Raw genomic sequence first — 14,284 nt, 5'->3', positions numbered from 1 at the left:
CTGACTTGAGGCTAGATTTACTAATTGCTGGCACCAGTGCAACATCAGCAGTTATATTCTAGGAAATAAAACATGGATACAAAATGTTGGACATAGACACATTGAATTTCCAGGAAAAATAACATAGAAACAATATTTCCAGAAGTAAAAACATAACATTCTAAGGTAAAGTATAAATCTGGCCATAAGTATGCATACTGAACAGAAATATAAACGCAACATGTAAAGTGTTTCATGAGCTGAAATAAAAGATCATATACATTTTCCATACGCACAAAAAGCGTATTTCTCAAAAATGTTGTACACAAATTTGTTTACATCCCTATTGAGCATTTCTCCTTTGCCAAGATCATTCATCCACCTGACAGGTGTGGCATATCAAGAAGCTGATTAAACAGCATGATCATTACACAGGTGCAAATTGTGCTGGGGACAATAAAAGGCCACTCTAAAATGTGCAGTTTTGTCACACAACACAATGCCACAGATGTCTCAAGTTTTGAGGGAACGTGCAATTGGCATGCTGACTGCTGGAATGTCCACCAGAGCTGTTGCCAGAGAATTGAATTGAATTTCTCTACCATAAGCTGCCTCCAACATAATTTTAGAGAATTTGGCAGTACTTCCAACCGTCCTCACAACCGCAGATCACGTGTAACCACGCCAGCCCAGGACCTCCACATCTGGCTTCTTCACCTGCGGGATCGTCTGAGACCAGCCACCCGGACAGCTGATGTAACTGAGGAGTATTTATGCCCTTTTGTGGGGAAAAACTCATTCTGATTGGCTGCACCCCTGCCCAGTCATGTAAAATCCATAGATTAGGGCCTAATGAATTTATTTCAATTGACTGATTTCCTCATATGAACTGTAACTCAATAAAATCAATTAAATTGCTGCATGTTGCGTTTATATTTTTGTTCAGTATATGTACAGTGGCTTGCGAAAGTATTCACCCCCCTTGGCATTTTTCCTATTTTGTTGCCTTACAACCTGGAATAAAATGGATTTTTTGAGGGTTTGTATCATTTGATTTACACAACATGCCTACCACTTTGAAAATGCAAAATATTTTTTCTTGTGAAACAAACAAGATATAAGACAAAAAAACATCAAACTTGAGCGTGCATAACTCCAGCTCTGCGGAGTGTATGGCTTAAAGTGGTCCTATGGACAGATACTCCAATCTCCGCTGTGGAGCTTTGCAGCTCCTTCAGGGTTATCTTTGGTCTCTTTGTTGCCTCTCCGATTAATGCCCTCCTTGCCTGGTCTGTGAGTTTTGGTAGGCGGCCCTCTCTTAAGGCTTGTTGTGGTGCCATATTCTTTCAAAATTGTTATAATGGATTTAATGGTGCTCGGTGGGATGTTCAAAGTTTCTGATATTTTTTTATAACCCAACCTTGATCTGTACTTCTCCACAACTTTGTCCCTGACCTGTTTGGAGAGCTCCTTGGTCTTCATGGTGCCGCTTGCTTTGTGGTGCCCCCTGCTTAGTGGTGTTGCAGACTCTGGGGCCTTTCAGAACAGGTGTATATATACTGAGATCATGTGACAGATCATGTGACACTTAGATTGCACACAGGTGGACTTTATTTAACTAATTATTTGCCTTCTGAAGGTAATTGGTTGCACCAGATCTTATTTAGGGGCTTCATAGCAAAGGGGTGAATACATATGCACGCACCACTTTTCCGTAATTTTTTTTTTTTTTAATTACAGGTTGTAATGCAACAAAATAGGAAAAACGCCAAGGGGGATGAATACTTTTGCAAGGCACTGTAGCTTCCCCAGGTCGTTGCTGTAAAATACAATATGTTCACAGTCAACTTACCTGATAAAATAAGGGTCAATAAATAAGGGTAAAGAAAGAAAGAAATAAGAGCAGAGCCAGGATCTTTGAATGAAGCAGCGCATACACATACTGTACATTAAGCAGCTTTATCTAAGACCACTCAAAAACCTGAGATTCTCCTCGGTACTGTCATGTAACATACTGGGCTGGCAGTTGAGTTCTGTCAGTTTTTGAGTGCAATTTTCAAACCACATGCAAATTGTAAATTAAATACATTTTAATTCCACTGAAAGTTTTTCGGAAATATCTTAAACAACTGGGCATAAACAAAACATGCTTGGAGATATTAAATGGGATGAAGTCAAAGAGGCTGCGTTTACACAGGCAAAGATGATCTATTATCTTTTCAAGATAGTCGAGTGACCACTCTAACAATGTTAATACATGTCCTCAAAGATGGAAGGCAGGCGGGAGAAGGCGAGATCGGGTGGGACCATTCTAGCCAATGAGAGGGCAGAGTCGAATTTGGTCAACAAAAACTTTAATTGCTGATTTGCTACATGAGGCTTATGGTTAGGTTGGTTAGGTTGTTACGAATGCACTGATATAAGTGGACGCACGTGGCATTTGAAAAAAAACAACTTTATATCAGAGTTGTGCATGTTGTTCTCACGCATATCTGCACTCTTATTGGCTAGAATGGTCCTACCTGATCTTGCCTCCTCCCGCCTGCCTTCCATCTTTGAGAACATGAATTTTCCATTGTTAGAGCGGTCACTCGACTATCTTGTCAATATAATAGATCATCTTTGGTGATGTAAACATTTGTATCATTGGCTAAGTTTACACAGACAGTCCAATTCTGATCTTTTGCCCAATTATAAGCAAAATAGCTGATCTTATTGGTCAAAAGACCAATTAGTGGAAAAAGATCCAAATTGGACTGCCTGTGTTCGAGAGAAGACACAGACAACATATCAGTTACGCTATGGAGCTCTTGTAGCATTACATCCAAGCAACTGCATGGTCACAGTTATAGGAGAGTCTGAAAGGTCCTGGGCTCCACCAAACTATTGGACATGTTTCTGAGATCAGCCACAGAGTGGACCACCTTGTAGCCTAGAAGAGAGAGTGTATCATTGCAGAGAGTCTGCAAAGTCCTTACTATATCAAACCCTAGTCTTAGCCTCCAGCTCTCCGCTGTGGCTTTGGAGTCTCTGGTGGTGGAGAACTTATAGTTCCACTCAGACGTAGAAGGCACGCTGTTGTTGGTGTTCTGTGCGATCCACGAGCGCACGTTCTCGTCCATCTCTACTCCCACAAACTTGTATATCTCCCGGGCCTTCTCCACTGGGTTGAGGGCCAGGTCCTCGTAGCGGACTAGGAGGTAGCGTCCACGCAGCCACACCGGCCTCTGCAGCCCCATCTCTGCCGACTCCACCATGTCCCTACAGGTGCTGGTGATCTGCGATAGGTCCACGTAGCGCGGCTTCCTGCCTGTAGAGTTCCAGATCTTCCAGGCGCGGAACTGCTCAGAGAAGGCCATCATCCGTGAGGCCAGGATGGCTCTGGGGTCGCGCACCAAGTGGACGATCCTCAGGTCAAGCCGTGGGTCCTCGGTCAGGGTGCGCAGGTCCCCCACCTCCGGAACACGAACTGTCTTGATGGCCACGTGACCCTGCGACAGACATGCCATGGAGGCAAGGGTGAGGTTCAGCGCACCGCACTTCTTGGGGCACCAGGTCTCATCAGGCTGACCCCCAGAGGCCCCCTCCCTGCCCTCGGGGCACACAGGGGGGGAGCAGAGTGCTCGGCTGGAGCTCCGGCGGAAGAAGGACCCAGTGATGTGGTCCTGGGGCTCGGGGCGGATGTAGTTCTCCAGGAAGCGCAGGTCGCAGTTGTAGAGGTTGAGGAGGAGGTCCCGGTAGGCCCCCAGCAGGGCCCGGCGGTCCAGGGCCCGACGCAGCCTGCTGCTGGAGTTGGTGAAGGCCTGTTGAACGTGGTAAAGGGGCTCGAACACATAGAAGATGCCAGGGTGCTGGTTGAAGAGCTGGCCAGTGAAGGAGGAGCCGCTGCGCGTTGTGGTGAACAGGAGGATGTGGCGCCGGGTGGCCGTGGATGACATCTCCATGGGCAACATGCTGTCGTCACACAGAGCTCTCCACCTGGAGTCTAGATGTACAAAGAGACAAGGAGAGGATCTGTACCCATGTAATACACATATAATCCTATTGTACTGTGAAGAATTTCATAAACTACGTCTAGAATACGATACAGTTGATTAAGTATTTAAAAAATCTAGATTGTATAGTATATACAGTGCATTCAGAAAGTATTCAAACCATTTCATTTTTCCACATTTTGTTACGTTACAGCCTTATTCCAAAATTGATTAAATAGTTTTTTTTCTCATCAATCTACACACAATACCCCATAATGACAAAGCAAAAACAGGTTTTTAGAAATGTATGCAAATTGTATTAAAAAACAAAAACTGAAATATCACATTTAAACAACTATTCAGACCATTTACTCAGTACTTGGGCTCCCGAGTGGCGCAGTGGTCTAAGGCACTGCGTCTCAGTGCTTGAGGCGTCACTACAGACCCCCTGGTTCAATTCCAGGCTGTATCACAACCGGCCGTGATTGGGAGTCCCATAGGGCGGCGCACAATTGGCCCAGCGTTTGGCCGGTGTAGGCCGTCATTGTAAATAAGAATTTGTTCTTAACTGACTTGCCTAGTTAAATAAAACAATTTAAAAAACTTTGTTGAAACACCTTTGGCAGCGATTACAGCCTCGAGTCTTCTTGGGTATGACGCTACAAGCTTAGCACACCTGTATTTGGGGAGTTTCTCCCATTTTTCAGGTCTCTCCAGATTCAAATCCGGGCTCTGGCTGGGCCAATCAAGGACATTCAGAGACTTGTCCCGAAGCCACCCCTGCGTTGTCTTGGCTGTGTGCTTAGGGTCATTGTCCTGTTGGAAGGTGAACCTTCGCCCCCAGTCTGAGCGCTTTGGAGCAGGTTTTCATCAAGCAACTCTCTGTACTTTGCTCCGTTCATATTTCTCTCGATCCTGACTAGTCTCCCTGCTGCTGAAAAACATCCCCACAGTGTGTTGCTGCCACCATCATGCTTCACCGTAGGGATGGTGCCAGGTTTCCTCCAGACGTGACGCTTGGCATTCAGGCCAAAGAGTTCAATCTTGGTTTAATCAGATGGTCTGAGAGTCCTTTAGGTGCCTTTTGGCAAACTCCAAGTGGGCTGTCATGTGCCTTTTACTGAGGAGTAGTTTCCATCTGGCCACTCTACCATAAAGGCCTGATTGGTGGAGGGCTGCAGAGATGGTTGTCCTTCTGGAAGGTTCCCCCATCTCCACAGAGGAACTCTGGAGCTCTGTCAGAGTGACCATCGGGTTTTTGGTCACCTCCCTGACCAAGGCCCTTCTCCCCCGATTGCTCAGTTTGGCCTGGCGGCCAGCTCTAGGAAGAGTCTTGGTGGTTCCAAACTTCTTCCATTTAAGAATGATGGAGGACACTGCGTTCTTGGGGACCTTCAATGCTGCAGAATTGTTTTGGTACCCTTCCCCAGAGCTGTGCCTCGACATAATCCTGTCTCGGAGCTCTACGGACAATTCCTTCGACCTCATGGCTTGGTTTAAGCTCTGACATGCACTGTCAACTGTGGGACCTTATATAGACAGGTGTGTGCCTTTCCAAATCATGTCCAATCAATTGAATTTACCACAGGTGGACTCCAATCAAGTTGTAGAAACATCTCAATTATGATCAATGGAAAAAGGATGCACCTGAGCTCAATTTCCATAGCAAACGGTCTGAATACTTATGTAAATAGGGTATTTTCTATTTTTTATTTGTAATACATTTGCAAAAATGTCTAAAAACCTGTTTTCACTTTGTCATTATGGGGTATTGTATGTAGATGGATGAGGATTTCTTTAATCCATTTTAGAATAAGGCTGTAACGTAACACAATTCTCTGTACAATATTATGGGTCTTGGTTGACTATCATTCTTTATTTTACTACTTTATGAATACAACTTTGAATATTAATTGGTTGACTTCTTAAAGGAATAATCCACTCAAAAACTATACTTTGGTATTTTTGTGTAACTTGCCACATCATGATGATGATGCAAAATACATCATATACTTTGTTTCTTGAAAATCCTTTATCTTGAAAACTTGACTGCTGACATGCAAAACATTTTGGGACTGTATCAAAAGTGGACTAATTAAAAAAAATACCAAAAGCTCGTTTTGGTATTTTTCCTTTAAGGAGATTATTTGTTAAATTATTCCTTTAAGGAGAACACTTTCAAACAAAGATGTTCTGCAACCAACCCTAGGTTCTGAACACATAGACACATGGGATGAAAGAAGTGTGTAAATGTAAAATAGAATCCGGTTAATTCATCATAACAGAGGACTGAGAAAAACCAAGTGAAGACTCTATCAAGCCAATTTCCTTAATAATCCAGAAGGTAAACATGCATGAGTAATATGCTTGTCTGCCAATGTTTACCCATAGAGCAGAATGCTACCATGTGTAATTACTGCTGATGAGGAGTTGATTGCAAATGGGACGTAACTTTTCTGCGGAGACGAGCTTGACGAAAGGCGCATACAGCCCACGTGCAAAAGCTGATTAATGAAGATAAATTGGAGGATAATTGTCAAATGAATCAAAATGAATCACAGATATTACATCTCTCTCATCCTCTCCTCCATGAAAAGGGGAATTCCCTTGGTGAAGGATTAGCCTTCCATTTTCTCTCTCCCTGTGCTCCTCAAGTGTCACTGACTAATGCCCCCACACAAACAAACTTTCCTCCCGCATGAATACCACATAAGGCTTTTTATGTGGGAAAAACATTGACAAAATCAAACTTGTAAACCCTAAATGTATGTACTCAATAATGAGTTATAGGAAATATATTATCAATCAATTATAAAATAGAAACGTCTATGCATGCCCTCTACTGGTCACATTTACAGTTACAGCTGGCCATCAGTTGAAATTGTCATGCAAAGAAGAGTACAAGTTACTATGTCTAGCTATATAATAGTAATTTTCAAGGAAAATTCTACTTTAACTGGAGAACAAAATACATACAGTAGAACATATAGCTACTTCTGTACAGTAGCACATATAGCTACTTCTGTTTGTTGCTCTGTGTTGTTAAGTGTTTGCAGAAAGAGCCTTACCTCTGGGCTGTTGGCTCTCACAGTGGTACTAGACACACACACAAAGTACATCCAGTAGAATGCATGCTCCCATATGTGCTCCCTAAGCCATATATACAGTCCAGCCACTTTGTTCTGTATTAGTGGTTACATGCTTGGCAGAGTCATGCCTTTGCTCTGGCAGTGGTTGACACACACAAAGTAGGCTACAACATACAGTAGAACGTGTGTTCCCTAAGCCATATAAAGCACAGTCACTTTGTGCTTGTTTTCTGTGTTTGTGCTTGGCATAGTTTTGACCCTACCTTTGGGCTGTGGGCTCTGGAAATAGTGGACTCCTTAGTAGACACACAAAGTAGATACAGTGGAATGTGTGCTCCCTAAGCCATTTAGAGTACAGCCACTTGCGCTTGTTGTTGTGCATTAGTGGCTACATGCTTGAGTTTTGTCCTACCTTTGGGCTGTCGACTCTGGCAGTGGTAGACGCCACCGTGGCAGGGCCCAGAAAGGGAGTCCCTCAGGGTGCGGATGGCTGTGTACTGGACCCCCAGAGAGGCACACACCAGCAACAGCACTGTCTTCCAGGAGCACTCCATCCTGCCTCCTCCTCCGCTCCTACATCCTACACGCTGCAGCCACCGGGGGAAACACAGAGAGGGCACACTCTCCTCAGGTAAACAAGAGTGGTGCAGAAGAGTAGTCCTCTGGGATTTTACATTTTCACTTTCATCTTTCTGCAGACATTCTGACCAGAGCAGATTTATACCAAAGTACATACAAGGGAGCTACAATAGCATATGACAATTTAAACACATATCACCAGAATAACTCAACCTTAATATTTAAACAGTACAGTATATAGCATATGTACACTGATAACTGACAGCTGTCTTCATCTAAACCTAAAGTCTCTGCAGTGAAATCATAGTTTGTTTACCACTGGGAAAGAGAGACCTGGGTTAAAATATCGAAACTATAAAAGGCATTAGAGCAAAAAGCCTCTATTTTCCCACCTTCAAGTTGATAGTAGGTAATAGCACTTGCCGATCCAGATTATTAAAATCCCTTCTAGCTATGCTTCCACAAACACTCCAAATTGCTCTCTTAACACTTAGTGAAATAGCTCCAAATAGCTCCACACGAGCCAATATCATCAAAGCCATACCTTAATAGTACTAAATGTATAAATAGAAGGAGAAATTGGCAATGCCTCCTCTTTCTCTCTCTCTCTCCATCCCTCTCTCTCTCCATCCCTCTCTCTCTCCATCCCTCTCTCTCTCCATCCCTCCACCATCCCTTCTCCCTTTTAATTCCTCATGTTCATTGATGATGTTTATGTTGTGGTGGCAGGTTAATGTCCCCAGGAACATATCTTACAGCCCAGAGATAAGCTTTTGATGTTCCATTCATCACATACAGGCAGCATCCCTCCCTAGACATTCACTGTAAACAATGGGATCAAAAATTGCCCACATCATAGTAGACATAATCTAGCACAAGAGCAATAAACTAGCACAATACAATTTTATTTATTTGATTATTTTAATTCTAGCAAAATAAAAGGTTGTGATTTGTGAGACTGATCTGTCTGTCTGAAATGTCTATGATTTCCATGAAAAATGAAAATCTGAACATAAATGACTGAATGAGATCAAATAATGAGAAACTTTGACCAGGCTACTTAACACCATTGATTCTCGGGGAAAGAAAAGAAAAGGCAATCAGCCGTTATGACAGTACATGTACAGCCCTTACAGCCTGTCTGCCTATTGGAGATCATGTGAATCCTCAGTGACTAGTTTGGTTTTCATTGCCATTCATAATCAGAGCTCACAGACCCTCCGCTCCTTGTCCTCCCGAGACAACAGAAGCAGATGCCAAGTTTACGGATTAAAGCAATTTGATTTGTAAGGGACTTGTCTTCCCTCTCAAGATCTGGCATTTTGCCGCTATGGGACTCCTCCCAAATATTCCATCAAGAGCTCGAAAACAGACTATGTGTTTTGAATTGTCTGTTGGCCTCATTTATTTTTCATAGCATAACAGCATTACAGAGGATAAATGCCTCTGGGGATGATAGGTTTTAGAATACACAGTGTATCTCATGCTGGGTGTTGTTTTTGAAGAATTACAGAAGGACCTGAGCAGGTATTTTTCTAGTCTAAATAAAAGGGACAACAGGAGATAATGGCTTTGTGCTTTAGAGTCCAGAGATGGGGAGGTGGTCATGGAAGTGAGGGATAGGGGCGTAGCGGGGCTTTAGGGAAGCAAGTGAAAGCGGTGACAATGGACGATGCTGACAACTAAAAGTCTGAATTAATTGAATTATTGGTTGCGTACACAGTTTAGAAGATGTCATAGTGGGTGCAGCAAAATGCTTGTGCTAATAGCTCCTAACAAGTACACAAATAATAAATAATCCAAAACTAGAACAAGAATTGAAGAATGTCAGAACGAATCCAATAAACAACCCAAATAACACTGTATCAGTAATCCAAATGCAATATATGCATATATACACCAAAATGTATAGTAAGTATATCTGTACAGTATGATATGTACAGCAGTAGATATATTACAGTGAGCTATGTCAAGAATCCAGTATATGAATACACAGTGTGAAAAACAGTATAAAAGAAACGGGAAGTGTCCAGTGTTTAATGTCTCTACATACATGGGACAGCAACATTGGTGTGTGAGTGTGTATGTGCGTGTGTTTGTAAGTATGGGCGTCAGGGGTGTAGTGCTGCCGTAGGATGGAGGAGCGGCAGGCCCTCACTTCTTTCAATTTGAGAATAAACAGAGCTAGTAAAACTATTTCTGGAAAATTAATTACCACACAAATTCCATGAAAAACGATAGAATGACAAACCAATTAAATGTGTATTCTTCCCTGTCTTCTCTCTGGTGGTGGCGAGAATGATGAAGAACTATAGGCTACGTGTGTGCACTGCGGCGGCCCGTGGGAGACTTGACCACTTTGGCCAATCAGGACATTGAAAAAAAATCTACATTCACAGTGTGTCTGCCTTGATGTTCATAAAACTCCACAGACCCCTCTTGCGAAGTGGAACCCAGAACGATATGTGACCACTTGGTTATGGCGACACCGTTCTGCCGAGGACACCCAAACCAGAGTGCCCACCGCAAAGCCCAAGGAGTCTGACCTTTTATGGAAGTTGCTGTAGCCCTGCTTGGGATATTTCAAATACATTGGCTATTGGTTGAGACGCAAGGCCTGTTCTCGCTTGGTATGTCAGGGTGGGCAATTGGAAATGTGAATTGGGCCAAGTTGGAGGTAATAATGCATTTAGGTTAGAGTTTATTGAGATGCATGAATACACCACAACAAAAGCTTGATTTTATGGCTGTTTTAAAAATGATTTCCTGAAGTTCTACATAGTAATGATTTATGTTCACTACTTGGTCAATTGATTTGATAGCATGTAGAATCTATGCAAATAAATCCTAGGAATTGTTAGTTCACCTCTCTGTTTTCTTTCATTTTGTAATAGGGTATATTGTAACCATCAAGCTAATCAAAGTTGATTTATGATACAGTGTGTAAACTACGCAATACAATGAAATGCCTACTCACAATAAAGCTCTCCTCACAAACAGTGCAATGATGTTAAGCTATATGTAATTTTATTTACATTAGGCTATAGCCTACACATAGATCGAACATGTAGTCGTAGGCCTACTGCAAATTATTGTTGTTTGTTCCTGAACAGGCCGAGAGGCAGCACTGTCCTTATTATTCTTTATTTATTGAGGGAAAACCCATTGAGACCATGGTCTCATTCCCAAGAGTGCCCTGATCACAACAATACAACAACCAATACAATGTAAAACTAAACAGCAATCAATACAAAACACAACATTTATGAAAAAAATTTCCAGCCCTCAGCTACTAGGTCCTCAATTAACACCCTAAACTGCCCGAGCAGCACCAGAACATGTCATTGTAATGAGTTCTGCAAATTGTTCCAGCAGTGAGGCGCATTAAAACTGAAAGCGGATTTACCTCATTTGGTGGAGACCCGAGGAACCTCAAGAGTTAACCAACCCTGTGAACGGGTTTGATAACTCATTTTTTAATACTTCAACAACAAAGTTAGGTAAGTGGGAAGCTTGTGTAGTAGAGCTTTGTAAATAAAAAGGTAGTAATGAAGTGATCTACTGGACTTTAATGAGGACCAGCCAACCTTTTGATACAGGATGTAGTGATGAGTATTAAAACTGTCACCTGTGATAAAACGAAGGGCTCTATAGTAGACGGCATCCAAAGGTTTAAGAGTAGTGGCTGCTGCATTCTGGTAAATGGTGTCACCATAGTCAAGAACTGGCAGGAAAGTTGACTGTACAATCTGCTTCCTGCTGTTTAGGCAGAGGCAAGCTCTATTTGTAAAAAAGAAGCCCACTTAGAATCTGGTCTTTTTAACTAGCTCATCAATATGTTTTTTGAACGTTAAATCCTTGTCAATCCAAAAGCCCAGATATTTATAGGCGGGAACCCGATCGATGGGAGAACCATTCAATGAATAAATATGTAGTCCATCTGAATTTTTTTTGTGAGAATGAGAACAACATATATTTAGTCTTGTCCAGATTAAGTACACGTTTTAAACCAACCAGGGCATTTTGTAAAGCAACAAAGTCAGTTTGCAGCTCTAACAACGCCTGGTCTACAGTTGGTGCAATGGCATACATAACAGTATCGTCTGCATACAGATGAATATTACGAGTTTTAACAGATAGACCAATATTATTTATATAAATAGTCAAGAGAACAGGTCCCAATACCGACCCCTGTGGTACACCTTTCGTAATATCGAGGAACATACACTAAACACCATCAAAAAACACACATTGTGTCCTGTCTGACATATAATTCTCAAACCACTTGCAAGAAGCCTAATCCAGGCCTATTTCAGTCAACCTTTGAATGAGAGTGTGATGGTCAACAGTGTTAAAGGCCTTGGAAAGGTCTATAAATAAGGCAGCACAATGATTTTTATGATCTAAGCAATTTAACACATCATCTAAAACAAGCGTAGCAGCTGAAAGATGCAATGTCCAGGTCTAAAACCGGATTGGTGCTATCCTTCATCACTACAAGTTGGTTCAACTTCTTTAACATCATTGCGCGATCCTGGCGCTGTCCTTTCAGCACCACAAAGGGCACTCCAATCGCTTAAAACTACATCTCATCAAGATCTGTTGCCTACACCTTATAGTCATACTCATCACATTATTATTATTACAAATAGAAGATTATCACTTCTCACAATGGTGCTAGTTTAGTAAAGTTAGATCAAAGCTAAATCAATGTCTCGCAAGATCACATAATGATTCATTTGCATTTTACATAACATTACCGAATATCATACCATAGCATAGTAGGCCTATAGCGTTACTGTTACACCAAAACACCTACTCATTTCTAATGAGATTTTAGACTGGTCAGTCAAACAAAAATGTATAATGCGCCAAAACTCAACAGAGCGAGCCAATAGGCAGGATATATGCTTTGATTGAAACAAAATAGAAGAAGTCTAATAGTTTTTTAACACCATCTGCTCTAATTCGAGAAGATCTAAATGCATATTCCCATGAAACTGATTGAGATCAATCAAATGATTGTCATGGAGATGTAGTTTGGACCGGTAAAATGTGAAGAATCATCATTCACGATTGACAGTGATGATGGCCTATTTTGAAATTAGGTAGCCTATGCCTAACTTGGTGTTTGAGGGTATCAAAACTAGAACATTTTCTTTTGACAATATGTGTGGCCATAGTGCAATAGAAGGATTCATTTTATGCATATTCTATAATGATAGGCTATTCGATTGGCTGTCAGTACAAACTTTGAAAAAATTATGATGGAATTTACATTTCTTAGTGCTCCCTCATTTAAAAAAATAACACTACACCACTGATGGGCGTATGCATGTGTGAGTTTATATGTGAGTACAGGAGTCTGCTAGTGTAGGAGGTGTTTGTGTGAGCTGGTGTGTGTGTTTTGTGTGAGTGAGTCTATCTTTGCCTCTTACGACAGGAGGTTGTGGGCTCGATGGCTGTTCTACAGTCTGATGGCCAGGAGATAGAAGCTGTTTTTCAGTCTTTCGGTCCCGGCTTTGATACACCTGTACTGTCTCTGTCTACTAGATGGTAGCACAGTGAACAGACCATGACTCGGGTGGCTGAGGTCCTTATGATATTCTTGGCCTTCCTTTGACACAGAGTGTTGTAAATGTCCTGGAGGGCAGGCAGCGTACATGCAACAAACCAAGGTTTAGACAACATATTCAACATCATACACATATTTCACAACACATTCTCACACGTATTCCTGTCCAGTCACACATAAAACAGCCTCTCTCTCTCCCTAACACAGGGAGCATGCCATGTACAATCCGGAACAGCATACATTGCACCGCACAGCACAGCACAGCACAGCACAGCACAGCACAGCAATACACAGCCACAGGCAAAGCAGCTAAGAGAGAAGAGAGCACTCTCAGAGAGAGAGGAGCTCCACTATCCAGAGGCTACAGACTAACCCCTGCGATATGAGAGAAGATGAATCTAGTCCTACATGCCTCCCTGAGCTCAAAGGAAAAAGAAGTGCACACTGGCACTTTTAGATGTGGAGAGGTCAATTGTGGATCTTCTCTTGTGTGTGCTGACTTCCAGCACCTGTCTTTACACTGACATTATAGACATGATTATGATTCAATAGGATATTAATTCATCATGCAACATGCAAAAAGAGGCAGTTGTGTGCATGAACACACATACACAATCACATAGCCTACATTCACCCCAGAGCACAATCAATTAGTTAGACAATAGATAGGCTACAAAGTTTTAAAAAACGAACATTTGGTTACATTATAAAAGGTGCATTTTAAACAAAAAAGTGATGTCTAAATGCAGTGTTATTGAACTAAAACGTTATATCGGTCTTCCCTATCAGAGCAACAGGATGGAAAGCGTCGTGCACCTGCGTTCCAAGGAAAGTGCACAGTAAATACATCTACAATGTTATGACATGTTGTCTATATAGGTCTACTACTTCTTCAAGATATAAGAAACCACATAATTATGTAAACTATCAGTGGCGCGGACTCGGAGACAACATCCTCCAACAGAACCGTAGGCAGCCTACGGTGCACGGTTCGGTACCTGTGTAGGCCAGGTAAGCGTGAGTTCAAGCAAAGTCCATCGTCATTTATCACCGGTCCGGCAGATAGGCTACGATCGATATCTGATAGT

General features: G+C 42.1%; 1 protein-coding gene across 1 annotated transcript in view; it reads right to left on the bottom strand.

The window, feature by feature from the left end:
- Nucleotides 1–2,825: 2,825 nt before the first annotated feature.
- Nucleotides 2,826–14,284, bottom strand: part of LOC311137405 (carbohydrate sulfotransferase 1-like) — a gene marked incomplete at its 3' end in the record, with an annotated part of 184,349 nt that continues 172,890 nt past the window's right edge. The window contains exons 2-3 of the mRNA XM_084171875.1: nt 7,455–7,668; nt 2,826–3,964 (exon numbers count right to left, since the gene is read on the bottom strand). Coding sequence (XP_084028001.1) covers nt 2,826–3,964; nt 7,455–7,596 — 1,281 coding nt within the window. The 5' untranslated portion in view covers nt 7,597–7,668. The remainder of the gene's footprint in view (nt 3,965–7,454; nt 7,669–14,284) is intronic.

This window comes from Coregonus lavaretus (genome assembly GCF_964263955.1).
Source record: "Coregonus lavaretus genome assembly, chromosome: 11".
In the NCBI taxonomy this organism is placed as follows: domain Eukaryota; kingdom Metazoa; phylum Chordata; class Actinopteri; order Salmoniformes; family Salmonidae; genus Coregonus; species Coregonus lavaretus.
The sequence above is the reverse complement of the archived record's forward strand: the minus strand, read 5'-3'. Positions and strand labels throughout refer to the sequence as shown.